The 20,825-nt window shown below is 41.3% G+C and overlaps 1 protein-coding gene across 1 annotated transcript in view; it reads right to left on the bottom strand.

Annotated features, from left to right (window-relative positions):
- Window positions 1-287: 287 nt before the first annotated feature.
- Window positions 288-20,825, bottom strand: part of LOC140479858 (methyl-CpG-binding domain protein 2-like) — a 113,216-nt gene continuing 92,678 nt past the window's right edge. Inside the window, exon 7 of the mRNA XM_072574180.1 lies at window positions 288-1,326. Coding sequence (XP_072430281.1) covers window positions 1,323-1,326 — 4 coding nt within the window. The 3' untranslated portion in view covers window positions 288-1,322. The remainder of the gene's footprint in view (window positions 1,327-20,825) is intronic.

The following is a 20,825-nucleotide window of genomic DNA, read 5'->3' as shown; positions in this document are numbered from 1 at the left end:
CACGTCCACTTTCCTGCCCTTTCCCCATGACCCTTGATTCCCTACCCACCATTCATTGCAGTTCGGAAAAGCTCAGCAGGTCTGGCAGCACCTACTGCATTCTGAGGAAGGGTCAGTGGACCCAAAACATTAACTGATTTCTCTCCACAGATGCTGCCAGATCTGCTGAACTTTTCCAGTAACTTCTGTTTTTGTTTCTGATTTACAGTATCCGCAGTTCTTGCAGTTTTTTATTCTTTTTATAGTTCAGTGAGAAAAACAAAGATCGCAAGTAAATTCCTACGTGTAAACTAAATTTTTTTAATCTGTGGTAATAGATTGTACAAGTGCTTTCAGTAAATAATTATAAAAATCTATTTAAATATATATCCTTTTAGCTTTACTCAGTCATAAAGCTGTAGATTACTGAATCCCAGGCCACATGATAAACAGGCAATCATTTATATACAGCACAAAAATATTTTTTAAAATTCAGTAGAGAATATTACATTGCACTATGTCACAGATTTTTGATTGTTTTTACAAAGATATTAACTGAAGAAAATTTTTTAAAAATATATTTAACACATATTTCAATACTTAAACAAAATCTGGTGCTTTAAAGTGTTGTTGAACTAAACTCAGCCTTATAACATTGTAACTTTTTAACCCTCGGGGATTCCCTTGCCTTCTTTAATGAAGTGTATTGTATTCCTGATTCATACTCTCATCAGCTAAATTGTTGCTGTGAGTTTTGCTTCTCACCATTACATTTAGAACTGCATACAATTCTAATCTTCTCCAAGCTGACCAACTAAGTTTCTTTGGTGGGGAGGGAGTGGAATATGGGAAAGTGAAGAGAGCAGGGAGGACCAAGCAGGAGAAAGAGGAAGATTAAAGTAGAATAAGGAGAAGAAGGATGTAAAATGAGTGGAGACAGGAAGCATAAGAACAAAGGGAGGGAGGGAGGGAGGGAGAAGGTGAGGAGGGGAGCAGAAAGAGGATGCAATTTAGAAGCGGGTTGCGATTATGAATTTAAGAAGTGCTATTCTTACTTCATTCCAGAGTTGAGCATTATTTCAACCAGAAAAATCTCAAAGATTATTGCTGAGTTTGTGCACAGCACATTAAAGTGAAATCAACAATTAAGTGGTTACATTGGTCTTGCTGCTCTTGTGAATCTTCCCGTCCCATTTAAAAATCTGATCAAGGATTATGTAATGCACTGATCCTTTTTCAGCACTGTCACTGAAGATTTTGATTGACTTCTTTCGACGCAACGTACTTGGATGTAATCTTCAATTTCATGTATCTGAGATTATCAAGTGCAAAATTGAATACAATTACCTGCAAATGTAGAAAAAAAGTTAGCAATCTCTTTTTAAACAATTAGTTACAAAACAAAACAGTGAAGAAATATTTTTAATACAGCCAATAATTTTCCTTGGTAAAAACAATGACTGCAGATGCTGGAAACCAGATTCTAGATTAGTGGTGCTGGAAGAGCACAGCAGTTCAGGCAGCATCCAAGTAGCTTCGAAATCGACATTTCAGGATGAAGGGCTTTTGCCCGAAATGTCGATTTCGAAGCTACTTGGATGCTGCCTGAACTGCTGTGCTCTTCCAGCACCACTAATCCAGACAATAATTTTCCTTCCATTACCTCCAAGCATCTTTTTATTTTTCCCCCACTGTGAATTGAAAAGTACTGTCAAATTCTGGGCTTCACCCCTTAAGAAAGACATTAATGTCTCAGACAAGGGAGAAGTAAATCACAAGGCACCTTGAGTAATTAAGGAGAAACTTCTCATTAGCAGAAGTCTCCATATCAAGAGAATGGAGATTTAAAATCTTTGTCTAAGAGTCGAGGGTAAGTTGAAAATATCTTATTTTATGCAGCAGCTTATAACCAGCAATGCACTGTCTGAAATGATGGTGGTTGCAGATGGCATTGTAATTTTTGAAAACAAAACAAAGTAGTAGAAGTTACTGGGGAAAGAGCAGGAAACTGAGTAGCTGAATGGCTATTTCGAAAAATAGGCACAGACACCTGAAGTACAGAAGAGCCTGGATGTTTGTGTAAATGAATTACAAAAAATGAGCATGCAGGTACAACAAATAATTAGGACAACAAATGGTGGGTTGCTCTTAAATACAAGGCAGAAGAAGCCAGGGAGACCTTACCATAACTCTATAGCATATTGGTGAGACCACAGCTATGTGCTATGTACAATTTTGGCCCTTTTGAAAGGACTTAATTGCACTAGATGCATTTCAGAGAATTGGATTGAAGTGACTGTCTAATTAGGAAAGACTGAGCAGGTTAGGCTTATAAATGTCTAGAAAATTGACAGCTGATCCAACATACAAGATTCTGAGGGGGCTGGAAGGGTAGGTGCTGAGAGGACATTTCCTCTCATGCGGGGTAATAGAATTTGGGGGCACAGTTTCAAACATGGAGCTGCCTATTTAAGATGCTAATTGGGAAGACCTCAAATCATCTAGTCTAATAAAGCATCTTAACTAGGATCTTACTATCGACTCAATTGAGTGACTTAGCTATTCTGTTCAAAAACTGCTTCAATGAATGACTCCATTTCTTTCTTACTTACTACAGCTGGTGCTCTTGACAAATGCAAAGCAGTAAACAAAAACTAAGCAATGGATAACTACTTTTATTGCAAACAATTCCATTGGAAAGATTATAGTACTGTACCACCTTCATGCTTCACAAGCTAAATCCACTACTACCACTGGATTGCAGCGTCCACTAATAGACTTTGTTTAAAATCCTTGCAAGCTTTCCCAAAAAATTTCCAAGTTGCAAACTCCTTACGTGGCTAACACTGAAGTCACAGGAGGGAGGAAAAATTATATGTGACGGCTACCTTTTCAAACACCAGATAATCAATCAATCTTTGTATTACAAATTAGCAAAAGCAAGGAACCAATTTACCTTATCAAGGGCAATCAGGAATGGGAAATAAATGCCAGCACTGCTAGTAACATTGTTATCCCATGAATGCATAAAACAGATGGATATGGCACAGATTGCTTCTGTAATAGCTCCCAAAAAAATCCACTACTAACTGGAATTGCTCTGGCTGCTTTATATACCAATGACTTAAAATGTTTATTGTGAGTTATACATTAAACAGGAAAGAAGCTCTATAGTCCGAAATCAGGTAAGTGTGCAGATACACAAAATTATAGCACCAAAATAGTACTTTTCTGCAAAGAGGTCAAACTATCCATTAGCTCAGCTACAGAAAATCTGTAATGTAGAGGTAGTTCCTAAATGGAGAGTGAAAAGTGAACAAGTTCTGATTCTGAACTTGGCCATGATATGTTATCAACTTCAGAATCTGTGATTCCAAGGCTAACTTTGTATCTATTTAGAGTAAGTGTGTTTAAAAAGTCAGAATCAAGAGATTACACCAGGGTTTTAGAAACAACTGTGAGGTGATTGCAGACACATTATAATTTGTCAATATTCTCCAGATTGGGTGGCACAGTGATTAGCACTGCTGCCTCACAGTGTCTGAGACCCGGGTTCAATTCCCACCTCAGGCGACTGACTGTGTGGAGTTTGCACGTTCTCCCAGTGTCTGCGTGGGTTTCCTCTGGGTGCTCCGGTTTCCTCCCACAGTCCAAAGATGTGCAGGTCAGGTGAATTGGCCATGCTAAAATTGCCCATAGTGCTAGGTAAGGGGTAAATGTAGGGGTATGGGTGGGTTGTGCTTCGGCGGGTCGGTGTGGACTTGTTGGGCCGAAGGGCCTGTTTCCATACTATAATGTAATCTAATCTAAAATCTAATCTAATTTTAACACTTCCGCTTATAAATTCAAAAGTAAGAAATATTTGCATTATTTAGAATGGGAAGGAGGGATTTGTGCAATACCTGGTAGCTCACCATGACAGAGAGTGTGATTCAGCACTGGGACAAGTGGTCAGTGTAAAGAGTGTTGTCATGGATATATAAAGAGCAGTTCATGTCCACTCATGTGTATCCCATTCTCACAAAAGGTTGACAATGTGCGGGAATAAAAATTTTCAAGACTGAGGTCAATATACTTTGGATAGGTAATGCAGGCCAATGGAGTTGACACATAGAAAGGCCATATCCATCCTGAATGATGGAACAACTTTGATGGACTGAGTGCTCTGATCTCATTCCGAAGTGCTTCATCAGTTAGGGGTACACAGGGGTACAAGAGAGAAATAGATAGAGAACATACTGAGAAAATGCCACGCATTAGTTTATATCATTAGTTTGCATACAAGGTAAAGAGATGTGAAGTAGCTCCGTTAGGAATTTGATGCCTCAGCAAGTGATTAGGCCCAGGAAAGCTAATAGAATGTCATCACATATAGCAAGGGGAATGAAATACAAAGATAGGGAGGTTACACTTCAGTTAGATAGGGAAATCTTGAAACCAAATCTGGAGTACTGTGCACAGTATCGTTTACTATATTTGAGCAAGGATGTAAATGCATGAAAGGCAGTTCAGAAGTTTGCCAGACTTATACCTGAAATAAGAGGTTGTCTCTGAGGAATGACTGCATAGCAAGGCTTGTGGGGGAGGCAATGGTCTTGTGGTATTATCACTGGACTGTTAATCCAGAGACCCACATAATGTTCTGGGGACTGGAGTTTGAATCTCACTATGGCAGACAGTGGAATTTGAATTCAATAATTACCTGAAATTAAGAGTCTTATGATGCCATGAATCCATTATTGATTGTCATGAAGAACCCATCTGGTTCACTAATGCCCTTTAGGGAGTAAAGCTGCCATCCTTACCTGGTCTGGCCTATACATGACTCTAGACCTGCAGCAATGTATGGAGGAATCTCGATTATCCAAACACCTCAGGCAGGGAGTATTTTGTTCAGACAATCAAATGCTGGATAACACAGTTTAGCCAAACATTGGGACCTTGCAATCTTGTCTGGATAATCCAAAATTCAGATAACTGAATGCCAGGTAATCAAGGTTCCTCTGTGTTGACGCTTGACAATTAGGGATAAGCAATAAATGCTAGACTAACCTGCATGCCCTCATCCCATGAATCAGAATATTTATTGGTATTTTTGCAAGGTTTGTAGCTCAGGTTGAGGTTTAGGGTGTAGGTTTGCTCACTGAGCTGTAGGTTTGATATCCAGACATTTCATTACCTGGCTAGGTAACATCATCAGTGGCGACCTCCAAGTGAAGCAAAGCTGTTGTCTCCTGCTTCCTATTTATATCTTTCTCCTGGATGGGGTTCCTGGAGTTTGTGGTAATGTCATTTCCTGTTCATTTGTTTATGGCCGTGTGGTTGGAGTGCCAGGCCTCTAGGAATTCTCTGACACATCTTTGCTTAGCCTGTCCCAGGATAGATGTGTTGCCCCAGTTGAAATGGTGGTTTTTTTTCCCCTCTCTGTGTAGGGCTATGAGGGAGAGAGGGTCATGTCTTTTTGTGGCTAGCTAGTTTTCGTGTATCCTGGTGGCTAACTTTCTTCCTGTTTGTCCTACGTAGTGTTTGTGGCAGTCCTTGCATGGAACTTTGTAGATGACGTTGGTTTTTGTCCATGGGATGTACTGGGTCTTTTAAGTTTGTTAGTTTTTGTTTGAGAGTGTTGGTGGGTTTGTGTGCTACTAGGATTAGCCACCAGGATACACGAACACCAGCTAGCCACAAAAAGACACGACCCTCTCTCCTTCATAGCCCTACACACAAAGGAAAAAAAACACCATTTTGACTGGGACAACACATCTATCCTGGGACAGGCTAAGCAAAGACATGCCAGAGAATTCAGAGAGCCCTGGCACTCCAACCACAATGCCATAAACAAACACACAGATCTAGATACCATCTATCAACCCCTCAGAAAACAAACAGGAAATGACATCAGCACAAACCCCAAGAACCCCATCCAGGAGAAAGATATAAATAGAAAGCAGGAGACAACAGCTTCGCTTCACTTGGAGGTCGCCACTGATGATGTTACCTAGCCAGGTAATGAAACGTCTGGATATCAAACCTACAGCTCAGCGAGCAAACCTACACCCTATTTATTGATATGTGCAACCCATTCTAAAAAATGAAAGACTTAACAGCAATCTAGGTGTGTTCAATATATTGTATGAGTTGCATGATCCTGCCCCACTAATTACCTGATGGAGCATCGCTCCGAAAGGTAGTACTTCCAAATAAACCTGTTGGACTATAACTTGGTGTTGTGTGATTTTTGAATATGTTTAAGGCAGAGTTAGAAAGATTCTTGGTAACCAAGGAGGTGAAATGTATTCAGGATGGGCAGGAATGCAGATGTGAAGTTTAATCAGATCAGTCGTGTCTTGAGCTCAAACGGCACACTTCTGCTTCTGATTTTATGTTCCTGTGTAATTTAGGCAAAGGACACTTTATCAACCAGTCATAATGGCAAAAATAATCCTAAAAATACAAAGCTGCAAGACTATTCAGAAAATAGTCTGGATTTGGCTTTTTATTTGATCACAGATCTGGGAAAATAAAATCAAGATACGCAGTAGAGAATTCTAGAAGAGGTGAAAGTAGATTTCCCTTCATAAGTAAATTTGATTTACATGCTCAAATGGTTGTTCTGCATGGATTTTTGTGTTTTTTTTAGAAAAAGTCAGAAGTAAAGTTTTTTTACACCATCCTGTTAAAGAAAGAACATACTTTACAACATGATTTCACATTGGCTTAAAATGTCAGGTCCCCGGGGCTCATTCATTGAAGGTTAACCGTAGCAGATTTTCCATTATGAGTTGTAATACAGCAAATTGCATTTGTTTACCCCAGTCTCTTCGTTTCACCAGGATGAATCTTATGGGTTTTTGGCGAAGTCTGAGTCAAGTTCTTTGAAGAGATTTCAGCCACGAGATTTAAGGTTTTCTTGCCCTATCCTAACAATTTGCTTCATTAACAACCTACCTGCGCCTTATAAATGTCCATCACATCCAATTCCAGCCCCATCTTTCCGCACCCCATTCCCAGAATAACTTGCCACTCACTATTTGGAGATGCTAGTGTTGGACTGGGGTGTACAAAGTTAAAAATCACACAACACCAGGTTACAGTCCAACAGGTTTAACTGGAAGCACACGAGCTTTGGGAGCGTCGCTCCTTCAACAGGTGGTAGTGGAGGGCTCAATCCTAACAGAATTTATAGCAAACATTTACAGTGTGATATAACTGAAATTATACATTGAAAAATTGATTGTCTGTTAAGCCTTTCATCTGTTAGTTTCACTATCATGGCATTCTAACCAATATACTGGAATTAACCAGCATTCTTTGCATCCATGCTACCTTTAAAAGCCTGATGTGCACAAGCAATGTCGCTGCTGAGCTGACCTACACAGTTCCTGCTATAATCCCTGGGCACAGCAGAGAGAGGAAACTGCCACCTTGTTTTATGGGCAGGTCCTGGAAATTCTGCTGGACAATGTAGTGCACAGGATCAGCAAAGGTGGCTGTGACATCAGACCATGCCAACCTGTTGCAAGGTTGCTCTGTATTAAAGCAGTTTCAGCAATCCAGCATTGTAGGTCAATGAGGAGGTTAATGACCTTTTCCACTCTGCCAGTAAAACTCCAACCACCACCTCTTCAACACCTCACACTCACTATTTCTGCTTTTGTACACTCCTCCAACCAAAGCTCATGGTTTACTACTCTTAATATCATATGCAACATCTTCCCTCACATTTTGTCCCTCACCCCCAACTCCTTCCACTACTATTGCATGTCCTCTGCACTACCTGACCCCACCTCCCAACTACACCAAAAGTAACAGCTGTGACAACTTTTGTAGTATCTGCCTCGCCAATTCTAAGAGGGAAACAGCCCAAACAGGGCTGAAACAACGATTAAGGATGGTGACCTGACACACATTTAACTCCACACACCTTATGTGGAGAGCATCCTCACTATGAGCACTCCAAGCAGCTAACTGTATCAACGCTCCTGACTTACTGTGCTGGAACCTCCTGACGAAGTTATCCCTCTTGACTTGAATGAAACTTGCTGACAGCTATGAGAAGCTTCCTTCCTTTGTGTCTAACTAAATGACAAGATAAAACAGAAGTAAAATGAGTCCAGCACCTCTCGTTGAGGGTGTAATGCAGAGAGTCAAGGCAAGACAAGGATGCTGTGAGCATCCTGGTCAGGTCCATCAGTTTTGTGTGTGCGCGCACGCGTGCATGCATGTGAGCATCCTGGACCTCTGTGTCCTTGCTATAACATTACAATAATAGTTGCTGGTGCTGCATTGAAAAGCAGAAGCATTCTATAAGTGGATCAGAGATGACTCATGAGGGTTCTGAGGCTGATACGTCAGATACCAAAGTCTGTGGATAAGAGGTATGTGTGCGCCCAGTGCCAACAGAGCATACAGAAATGGTGGTGTCCAATGAACAACACTGAAGTCCTTCACGAACAAGCAGGCAACTGAAGTCGCTTGGTAACTGCTCTAACTTCCACGTTGATTTCCATGTGAAACTCAAAAAGGTTAGTATATAGACACAGCGTACAATGATGATGATGAATGAATGCTCTCCTTTAATGCTAGAAGAACTAAACAAAATGTTTTACTTCAGTTATACGGAGCACTGGTGAGACTATATATATCCAATGCAGTGTGCAATTTTGGTCTCCTTATTTCAAAAAAGAAAACACTACTGAATTAGTTTTTAATCATCACGCGTACTCAAGTACAGGGAAACAGGGGTACCGTAAGAAGTGTACGATGTCACTATTCCCAGCACCATCTTAGGAACAAAGGAACCTAGACACAAAGTCTTAGGCAAAGTATAAAATAAAGAGGAGAAAGTGAGGACTGCAGATGCTGGAGATCAGAGCTGAAAATGTGTTGCTGGAAAAGCAGCATCCAAGGAACAGGAGAATCGACGTTTCGGGCATCAGCCCTTCTTCAAGAATCTGAAATGTCGATTCTCCTGTTCCTTGGATGCTGCCTGACCTGCTGCACTTTTCCAGCAACACATTTTCAGCTATAAAATAAAGAGATAAGTTAAAAGTTCACCATTTGGCCCTTCTTAAATGGGTCTGGATCACCATGACACAGGGACCAAGACCAGCAGGAAGCAGTCGGCCAGCCTAGAGTCCCTTTGTCATGTTGCTCTAAAAATGCTGCTGTCAGCACCACGAGTCTGTGTTAGAGGCAGTTCAGAGGAGGTTTATAAGGTTGATGGCTGGACTAAGTCTTCGAAAATAAGTTGGACGGGCGAGGTTTCTTTTAACTGGAATTTAAAACAACGAGGGATGATTTAATTATAACATTCTGACTGGTCTTGACAAGGTAGATGTAGAAAGTTAAAAATCTCAATACCAGGTTATAGTCTAACAGGTTTTTTTGGAAGCACTGGCTTTCGGAGCACTGCTCCTTCATCAGGTGGTTGTGAGTCCTCGTGACTCAGTTTAAAACTATGCAGCACTCTTTTAAAATTAGGGGTCACTCTTTTAAGACAGTGAAGAATGGACTTTTTTTCTCTGAGGGTTGTGTGACTCTGAAACTCTCTGCCTCAGAAGATGGTGGATAAGAGGTATGCATATATTTTAAGGCAAAGATAGATAACGTCTAGCAAGGCAAGGGAATCAGACATTCTCAGGTAGCTGAGAATGTGGAATTCGAAACAAACAGATCAGCTATGATGTTATTGAATGGCTGTGCAGATTTCAGGGCCAAATGATCTATTTCTGCTTCTATTTCAAATGTGCTTAGGTATTCTCATAAAAGATGTGCCTCTTCACCTAGGCAGCACAGTGGCTCAGTGGTTAGCACTGCTGCCTCACAGCAGCAGGGACCCAGGTTCAATTTCAGCCTTGGGTGACTGTCTGGGTGGAGTTTGCACATTCTCCTAGTGTCTGCATGGGTTTCCTTTGGATTGTGGGAGGAAACCAGAGCACCCAAAGGTTGCAGGTTAGGTAAATTGGCCATGCTAAATTGCCCATATTGTTCAGGGACGTGTAAGTTAGGTGCATTAGTCAGGAGTAAACATGTAAAGTAGGGGAAGAGGTCCATGTGGGTTACTCTTCGGTTAAATATTATACAGTGCTGTCGAAGAGGTAGAAGCTTGAGACAAACATGGCATATTTTCCAGGAGACACAATATGGAGCCCCTAACCTCTATAATATTGGCTGTGTATTGTTAATTTAAGAGCCCTCTCCCTGTCCCACAGATCCTTTCACTCACCTTTAACACTCTCCCTCCAGCTGTTTACCTGCTCTCCGTCTGTTTATCAAGAATTGTTGATGTGACATTTGTCACCTTAACTTCTTTGCCTCCCTTACCCTTTCTGACCTATCTCCTTCAGAACTGAATGCACTCTAAGCTTTGATATCCAACTCTGACTTTTCAACAATTGAATTGAATTTATTGTCAGGTGAAAAGCTTTGTCTTGCGAACAATACAAGCAGATCAGAGTTAAGTAGCATAGATAAGTAAATAATTGGTAAACAGCAGCAAAAACCAAAACACAGGTAAAAGCAGATGTTAAGAGGGTCCATTCAGTATTCTAACAACAGTAGGACAGAAACTGATGCAAAACCGGCTGGTGAGTGTGTTCAGGTTTCTGTACCTTCTCCTCGATGGTAGAGGTTGTAGAAAAACATTGCCAGGGTGGGATGGATCTTTGACAATGCTGGCAGCCTTTCCTTCACAGTGGGCCCGGTAGATCGATTCTATAGATGCAAGGTTGGCCTTTTTGATTATCCGGACCAAGTTCACCATTCTCTGTAACCACCTCCAATTTTGAATGGTACAGTTGCCATACCAGTTAGTGATACATTCGATCAGAATGCTCTCGATAGTGCACCTATAAGGGTTGGCAAAGGTAATCGCCATCATGCCAAATTTCCTCAGCTGCCTGAGGGAGAGGAGATGTTGTTGGGCCTTTGTAACCAGTGCATCCACATGAAGAGTCCAAGAAAGCTTGTGAATGACCACTCCCAGGAGCTTGACACTCTCCACTCGTTCCACATCTGCACTGTTAATGTGTAACATCCCACCAAATGTCAATAATGAGTTGCTTGGTTTTGCCAGCATTAAGAGCTAGGTTGTTCTCAGTGCACCATTTTTCCAGGTCTTCCACCTCCCGTCTGTAGTCTGTTTCATCGCCATCTGGGATTCAACTGACTATGGTGGTGTCATCAGTGAACTTGTAAATGGCATTAGTCTGGTATTTGGCAACGCTGTCATGGGTATATAGAGATTGCACATTTTGCTGATTGTACAAGCTAGCCGACAAGGGGGGGGGTGGTGCTGTTGTCTGGTGTACTGACCTCTACTTTGAAAAGGCTGAGCACCAGCTCTCAGATACTTCTTCCCATTTCCCCTGGACCATGAACCCACCATAGAACATCAGGCCATTGTGTCCACAACAGTCACTTATCTCATTTCATCTAGTGATCTTCCCACTGTGTAGGGTTGGGGACTATCAGCTTGCTCCTGCCACCAAGCTGATAGGCTGTGTAGGGTTGAGGGCCGACTTCTGCCTCCTTCCCAAAATTCACAAACAGGATTGCCTGGACAGACCCATTGTTCTTGCCTGCTCCTTACCCATAGAACACATCTCTTCCTACCTCAACTCATTTTTTCTCCCGTTATCCAGGTCCTTCCCACTTACATCTGTGAATCCTCTGATGTTTTACATCAGTTTCAGATTTTCCAGTTTGCAGGGTCTAGCTGTCTCCTCTTTCCCATGGACATGTATTCCCTTTCCACATCCATTCACCATCAGGATGGTCTAAGGGCTCTCTGCTTCGTCCTGCAAAAAGGTTCACGTCCCCATCCTTCACCACCCTCCTCTGCCTCACTTTGAACAACCCCTCCTTTAAATCCCCCCACTTTCTTCAGGTCAAAGGGGTGGCCATGGCGACCAGCATGGGCCCCAGTAATGCCTGTCTCTTTGAGAGGTATGCGGCACATCTCTTGTTCCAGTCCTGTTCTGGTACCGAACTATAACTCTCTCTCCAGTATATTGATGAAATTGGTGCTTTTTCCCTTTCTTGTCCAGAATTGTAAAAGTTTATCCATTTCGCTACCAATTTCCACCCCTCATCTAGCTCTGACTCCTCCCTTTCCCTTCATCCACATCTGTTTCTATTTCTGCGGTTAAGCTGGTCACCAATATCCACTACAAACCCACAGACGCCCACAGTTACCTTGACTATACATGCTCACACCATGCATCCTGTAAAGGTGCTGTTCCACTCTCCCAGTTCCTCTGTCTACATCACATCTGTTCTGATGATGCCAACTTTGATTACAGGTACTCCAAAATGTCCACTTCCTTCCACAACCAAAGATTCCCCTGCACGTCATTGACAGGGCCCTCACTCGTGTCTGACCTATCTCCCATACTTCAGCCCTTCTCTTTCCTTCCATAACAGCGATAGGGTCCCCCTCACCTACCATTCTCCCAGCATCAATATCCAGAGGATCATTTGCCACCATTTCCACTATCTCCAGCGGCGTGCCACCACCAGACACACATTCCCCTCACCTCCCTTGTTAGCTTTCTTCAGGGAACATTGCCTCTGAGACACCTTGGTCCATTCCTTCTCCCCCAACATCACCCCACATCCCCACTACACCTTCCCATGCAATCACAGAGGATGTAACACCTGCCCATTTACTTTCTCCCTCCTCAGTATCCAAGGCTCCAGCCACATCTTCCAGGTGAAGCAGTGCTTTACCTGTACTTCATTCAATTTAAAAATGACAACACCAGGTTATAGTCCAACAGGTTTTATTTGGAAGCGCTAGCTTTCAGTGCACTTCTCCTTCATCAGGTAGCTACCCAATGAAGGAGCAACACGTCAAAAGCTAGTACTTCCAAATAAACCTGTTGGACTATAACTTGGTGTCGTGTGATTTTTAACTTTGCCCATCCCAGTCTAACACCGACACCTCCACATCAGCATTCAATTTAGTCAACTGTATTTGCTGCTCGCAATGGTGTCTCCACTACACTAGGAAGACAAAGTGCAGATTAGGCAACCATTTTGCAGGATACCTAAGTTTTGTTTGCAAAAATGACTTTAGTTTTGATTGTCTGGCATTTCAACACATCGCCGTGTTCCCTGGTCAACATCTCTGTCTTGGGCTTGATGGAGTGCTCCAGTGAAGCTCAGCACCAGTTGAAAGAACAGCCTTCTGGACTCAGTCAGAGTTATACAGCAGAGAAACATACTCTTCGGTCCAAAGCACCCATGACGACCAGACATCTTAAACCTAGTTCCATTTGCCAACATTTGGCTCATGTCCCTCTAAACCCTTCATGATCATTTATCCAATGAGATGCTTTTTAAATGTTGTAACTGTACCCACCCCCACCATCTCCTTTGGCAGCTTGTTCCATACACACACCACCCTCTGCATAAAAAAGTCACCCCTAAGGTCCCTCTCACGTTAAACCTCTTCCCTTTAGTTTTGGATTCCCCTACTCTGGAGAAAGACCTTGGCTATACACCCTATCCATTCCCCTCATGATTTTACAAACCTCTAAGTTCACCCTCAGCCTCCAACACTCCAGGGAAAAAAGCCCCAAATTATTCAGACTCTCCCTATAGCTCAAATCCTCCAATCCCAACAACATCCTTGTCAATCTTTTCTAAATCCTTTCAAGTTTAACAACATCAAGCTCAATAATCGTCATGCAGGAATACGTTCTCCCATGTCCTTATCCCAACCTTCATACACCAGGCCTTGTCATCACATGGGCTGCTACCATAAACCTCCCATTTTCATTCACTAATGGTCCCCATTACTGACAATTTATTCTCCTGGGCTGACCTTTACCCATTCCTTTGTCTGCCCAACTGTTCTTCCCTCTCTCCCCTGGGTTCCAACTCATTTACACCTTCCCCTCTCCCACCAATCCCTTCTTTAATATATATACCAATTATTACCGAGCTACAATCTGTTCTGAAGGAGGATCACTGGACCCAAAATGTTACCTCTGCTTTCTCTCCAAAGATGCTTCCAGACCTGCTAGATTTTTTCAGCAATTTGTTTTTGTTTCTGATTTCCAGCATCCTCATGATTTATTGTTAAGTTACTCTGCTGTGAACATGCAAAAAGAATGAACTTAATTCAAGCTAAATTCACAGCAGGACACTGAGACTTCTAATCATATGACTAAAAAGGAGTTTGCAAGACATTCAAAAAAATTAAGAGCAAGATGATAGAAACAAACATACCACATAATTTTCCTTTGCCAAGTCAAATATATATTTTTAAGCTCTGATCTCCAGCATCTGCAGTCCTCACTTCCTCCTATATATTTTTTCTGCCCATTTGTACATAGTCCATTGAGAATTAGGATTCGTTGTTTCAGTTTAGAGAGATTGTTATTTTGCTGCTAATTAAAAATGCTCATTGCTTTTCAGATATTCTATGGCACCACTTAAATGGTCTTTAACTCCTGCTGAACAGTAATTTGCACAAATCAACATAATGAATAAATGCACTTTAAGCCTTCTACTTCCAGCAGCTCATAACCAGTAAACTGTACATTGGCAGAAAGTGAAATGATGAGAGCTTATTAGAACTCCAGTAGTGAGGTCATTTTTATACTTAGTTTCTCACTTAATGGTTGAACACCATCATCTTGTTGATAGAATATTTAAGTAATGAATGCACTATTTAGGAATAAATAGTTTACTGATCTTACATTTTGCAATGGGATAAAGTTATCATAAACACCCATCTCTCTAAATCTTAAACATAATATCAAGGATTAAATTGGTTAAATATTGTCTATAATTTTGCTTAATGCTGTGTCCAAAGAAACAGATTTATGTCTGACTGTAACGGCTAAATGAAATCAAATCAGTATACAGTCATAGTCATAGAGATGTACAGCATGGAAACAGATCCTTTGGTCCAACTCGTCCATACCAACCAGATATCCCAACCCAAACTAGTCCCACCTGCCAGCACCTGGCCCATATCCCTCCAAACCCTTCCTATTCATATACCCATCCAGATGCCTCTTAAATGTTGCAATTGTACCAGCTTCTACCACTACCTCTGGCAGCTCATTCCATACATGTACCACCCTCTGCATGAAAACGTTGCCCCTCAGGTCTCTTTTATATCTTTCCCCTCTCAAACTAAACCTATGCCTTCTAGTTCTGGACTCCTCCACCCCAGGGAAAAGACTTTGTCCATTTATCCTATCCATGCCCCTCAATTTTGTAAACCTCCATAAGGTCACCCCTCAACCTCCGACACTCCAGGGAAAACAGCCCCAGCCTGTTCAGCCTCTCCCTGTAGCTCAAATCCTCCAACCCTGGCAACATCCTTATAAATCTTTTCTGAACCCTTTCAAGTTTCACAACATCTTTCCAATAGGAAGGAGACCAGAATTGCACACAATATTCAACAGTGGCCTAACCAATGTCCTGACAGCCGCAAAATGACCTCCCAACTCCTGTAATCAATACTCTGACCAACAGAAGAAAGCATACCAAACGCCGCCTTCACTATCCTATCTACCTGCGACGCCACTTTAAAGGAGCTATGAACCTGCACTCCAAGGTCTCTTTGTTCAGCATCACTCCCTAGGGCCTTACCATTAAGTGTAGAAGTCCTGGTAAGATTTGCTTTCCCAAAATGCAGCACCTTGCATTTATCCAAATTAAACTCCATCTGTCACATTGGCCCATCTGACCAAGATCCTGTTGTAATCTGAGGTAACCTTCTTCGCTGTTCACCACACCTCCAATTTTGGTGTCATCTACAAACTTACTAACTGTATCTCTTATGCTCGCATCCAAATCATTTATGTAAATGATGAAAAGTAGAGGACCCAGCACCGATCCTTGAGGCACTCCACTGGTCACAGGCCTCCAGTCTGAAAAACAGCCCTACACCAATTTTTTTTTATACAATGTATAATGGCTTTTTTTAAACATTATTGGTAACTAAAATAAATTGTTGATGTTATATCTGAATAATATGGGCATATCACCTAATGTTATTGGAAGGATATTCCTGGGAATACGTCCAGGGCAGTTATTTGGGTGGAGTTGAGATATAAGAAAGGGATAATCACCTTGTTGGGAGTATACTACAGACCCTGCAATACTCAGCAGGAAATTGAGAACAAAATTAGTAAGGCGATCTCAGTTATTTTTAAGAATAATAGGGTGCTTATGGTAGGGGATTTTAGTGTTAACGGCTTAGATGGAGAAGAATTTATTCATGTGCACAATAACATTTTCTGATTCAGTATTTCGATGCACTTACTAGAGAAGGTGCAAAGTTTGACCTACTCTTGGGAAATAAAGCAGGCCAGGTGACTGAGGTGTCAGTGGGGGAAGAGACCATAATTCTATTAATTTTAAAATAGTGATGGAAAAAGCTAGACCGGATCTAAAAGTTAAAGTTCTAAACTAGAGAAAGACCAATTTTGACGGTATTAGGCAAAAACTTTGACAACATGATTGCAGGCAGATGTTTGCAGGTAAAGAGATGGTTGGAAAATGACAAACCTTTAAAAAAAATGAGATAACGAGAATCCAGAGATAGCATGTTCCAGTTAGGATGAAGGGCAAGGCCAACAGGTATAGGGAATGCTGGTTGACTAAAGAAATTGAGGTTTTGGTCAAGAATAAAGAGGAAGCATTTGTCAGGTATAGACAGCAGAAATCAAGTGATTCAAGCAGCAGGAGTATACTTAAGAGAGAAATCAGAAGGGCAAAAAGGGGACATGAGATAGCTTTGGCAAATAGGGTTAAGGAGAATCCAAAGAGATTCTACAGATACATTAAGGACAAAAGGGTAACTAGGGAGAGAATAGGGCCCCTTAAAGATTAACAATGCCACATATGTGTGGAACCACAGGAGATGGAGAAGATACCAAATAACTATTTTGCATCAGTGGATGAAAGTGAGAACTGCAGATGCTGGAGAATCAAAGTCAAAATGTGTGGCACTGGAAAAGCATAGCAGGTCAGGCAGCATCTGAGGAGCAGGAGGTCGATTTTTTGGGCATAAGCCCTTCATCAGGAAATCCTGAAGAAGGGCTTATGCATGAAATGTCAACTCTCCTGTTCCTCAGATGCTGCCTGACCTGCTGTGCTTTTCCAGCACCACATATTTTGCATCAGTGTTTATTGTGGTGAAGGATATGGAAATAGAGAACATGGGGAAATAAATAGTGACATCTTGGAAAATTCTTGACACAATATGTGAATAGTCCAACCAGAAAAAGGGTTATACTGGACCTGGTTTTTGGAAATGAGTCTGGTCAGGTGAGTCAAGTTTCAGTGGGGGAGCATTTCGGGAGTAGTGACCATAATACTATGAGTTTGAAGATACTCATGGATAGGGATAACAGCAGTCCTCGGGTGAAGGTGTTCAATTGTGAGATTGCAAACTACAACAATATTAGGGAGGAACTGGAGAATGTTGCCTTTTTCAGGGTAAATCTACATTGGACATGTGGGAGTATTTGTATTGGCAGTTGACAAGAGTTCAGACTTGTGAGAATGAAGGATGGGTGTGGCAACTTAAGTGAACTATGGATGACCAGGGATGTTACGATCTAGGTCAAAAAGAAAAAGGAAGCATACATAAGATCTAGGATGATGGGAACTGATGAAGCCCTTGTAGTATATAAGGGAAGTAGGAAATAACTTAAACAAGGAATTAGAAAGGCCACAAGGGGTCATGAAACATCATTAAACAGGATCAAGGAGAATCCCAAGGCTTTTTATACATATGTAAAAAGTAAGAGAGTAGTCAGAGAAAGAGTTGGCCCACTGAAGGACAAAGGAGGGAATCTGTGTGTTGAGCCAGAAGAGGTAGATGAGGTCCTAAACGAATACTTTATGGTTGGTATTAACCAAAGAGAAGGAAATGGTGGAAGATGATCTCAGGGAATGTTGAGTTTCTAGGCCAAGTTGCCATTAAAAAGGAAGATGTGTTGTGCATCTTAAAAAGTATTAAGGTAGATACATCCCTATGTACTGGTGGGATCTAATCAAGAATATTGAGGGAGGTAGGACAACAAACTGCTGGAGCATTGACAGATATCTTTGTAACCTCTTTGGCCACATGCGAGGTTCCAGAGGACTGGGGAATAGCAATGCTGTCCCATTGTTTAAGGAAGGTAACAAGGAAAATCCTGGAAATTAAAGGCCTGAGAACCTGACGTCTGTGGTATGAAAATTATTGGAAAAGATTCTCATGGGCATGATCTATACACACTTAGAAGCAAATAGAGTTATTAGTGATAGACAGCATGGCTTTATGGGGGAGATCATGTCTTACTAATTAGATCAAGCTTTTTGAGGCAGTAACAAAGATGATTGATGAGAGAAAACTGGTTGACATTGTCTACATGGATTCTAGTATAGCCTTTGACAAGGTCCCTCACGGCAGACTGGTACAAAAAGTGAAGTCACATCATACCAGGGCTGAGCTGGCAAGATGGATATAGAACTGGCTTAGTTATAGGAGACAGAGTGTAGCAGTAGAAGTATGCTTTTTAGAATGGAGGGTTGTGACTAGTGGTATTCCACAGGGATCAGTGCTGGGACCTCTGCTGTTCTTCACTATCCTATCTATCTGTGACTATACTTTCAAAGAACCATGAACCTGCACTCTCTTTGTTCAGCAACACTCCCCAGGACCTGACCATTACGTGTTTAAGTCCAGCCCTGATTTGCCTTTCCAAATGCAGCACCTCACATTTATCTAATTTAAACTCCATCTGCCAAGTATATATATTACTTATTAAAATGCAAATTATGCATTCCATAATGCATGCTAGTCAATTGATTTGGAAGTAGAGTTTTTGTCTTGCAAATTCAATAATATTTTCCAGGCTTTATTTGTATAACAAAAAAGGTTGCCAATCCCTGATTGAGGTAGATTTTTTAAGTATAGCATTGACAGAATACTGTGTATTTGGAGATACCACCTTCTGGTTGAGACATTACTATTATCATTACCATCAAGCCAGGAAATCAACCTGGTTACAAACAAACATATGAATCAGGAGCAGAATTAAGCCTCTTCAGCCTGCTCTATCATTCACCAAGTTCATGGCTAATCTGATTGCAATCTAAAATTCTCATTCTTGCATAACCCTCATAACCTCTCAACCTTTTCCTTAAATATTTATCTATTGCTGCTTAACTAATGACTCCGCTTGCAAAGACTCATAACTCTCAAGAGAAAAAAAATCCCATAATATGTGTTTTAAATGGACAATGCTTGATTTTTAAACTGTGATCCCTAGTTTTAAATTCTCCTATTAGAGAAAACCATCCTCTCTGCATCTACCCTGTCAAGTCTCTTCAGGATCTTCAAGGATTCAGTAAAATCATTTCATAATCTTCTAAACCCAAGAAGACTAAAGCTTGTCTAGCTAATCTTTCCTTCTATCTTTCGCATTCCAGATATTTACCTGGCAGGCCTTCTATAAACTGCTTCCATCTTTCCTGAAATAAGGTGACCATAGTTCTCCAGAGAGGTCTCAACAGTTCCCCAAATAAATGTACATTAAGGTGATTACTTTTGTATTCTATTCTCCTAGTCATAATGAAAACATTTCAGTTGTTTTCTTGTGTACACTAAACTTTTCTGATTCTTGCAAGAGCATATCCTGAACACTCATTTCAGAGCTCTGTAATCTTTCATCATTACATAATTGCTGATGATTGCACAATGGCCAACAACATTCATGACTTCTCAGACACAGAAGCAGTCCGTGTCCAAATGCAAAAAGGTCCGCACAATATCCAGGCTTGGGCTGACAAGTCGCAAGTAATATTTGTGCAACACAAATGCCAAGCTATGACCATTACCAATAAGAGACAATCTAACCACCACCCCTTAACATTCAACAGTGTTACCAACATTAAACCCTCACATCCTGGAAGTTATCATTGATCGTAAACTCAACTGGACACACTATGTAAACACAGTAGCTACAAATTCAGGTCAGAGGCGAGGAATACTGCGGCAAGGAACTCACCTCCTGTATCCTGAAATCCTGTCCACCCTCTATGAGGCACAAGTCAGTAGTGTAAGATGGAATACTCCCCACTTGCCTGGATGAGTGCAGCCCTAACAACACTGAATAAACTTGACACCATCGAGAACAAAGCCTCCCGCTTAATTGGCACTGCATCCACTCTCTCCACCACTGATGCTCAGTGCACACTGCTGCAACCATCTACAAGATGCACTGCAGAAATTCATCAAAGATCCTCAGACAGCATTTTCCAAACCCACAAGCACTTCTATCTAGAAGGACAAGATCAGCAGATATACGGAAACCTTCAAGATCCCCTCCAAGCCACTCACCATCCTCACTTGGAAATATATTACCATTCTTTCATTGTTGCTAGGTCCAAATCCAGGAATTCCCTCCCCAATGGCATTGTGAGTCAACCCACAGCAGGTGGACTGCAGCGGTTCAAGAAGGCAGCTCACCACTACATTCTAGGGTAACTAGGATCAGACAAATACTGGCTAGCCAGCAATGCCCACACCCGACATGATTTTTTTTTAAAAAGTAAGTTTTTATTCTTCCTGTCAATACAGACAATATCACAGTTGCTTCATCCTTGTTGACTCACTTAAACCATCCACATCTTTTTTAGTCTTATATCCTCTTTACAATTTATTTTCCTTCCAACCTTTGTGCCATCAGTAAAATTGATAAATGTATCTTCTGTTTCTTCATTATATAAATTTTAAATGTTTGAGCACCAACCCCATCGCATACCATTTAGTATATCTTGCTAATGTGAAAATGACCCATTCATGCTTATTCTCAGCTTTCTGTTAG

Source organism: Chiloscyllium punctatum, chromosome 1, assembly GCF_047496795.1.
Source record: "Chiloscyllium punctatum isolate Juve2018m chromosome 1, sChiPun1.3, whole genome shotgun sequence".
Lineage (NCBI taxonomy): Eukaryota > Metazoa > Chordata > Chondrichthyes > Orectolobiformes > Hemiscylliidae > Chiloscyllium > Chiloscyllium punctatum.
The sequence above is the reverse complement of the archived record's forward strand: the minus strand, read 5'-3'. Positions and strand labels throughout refer to the sequence as shown.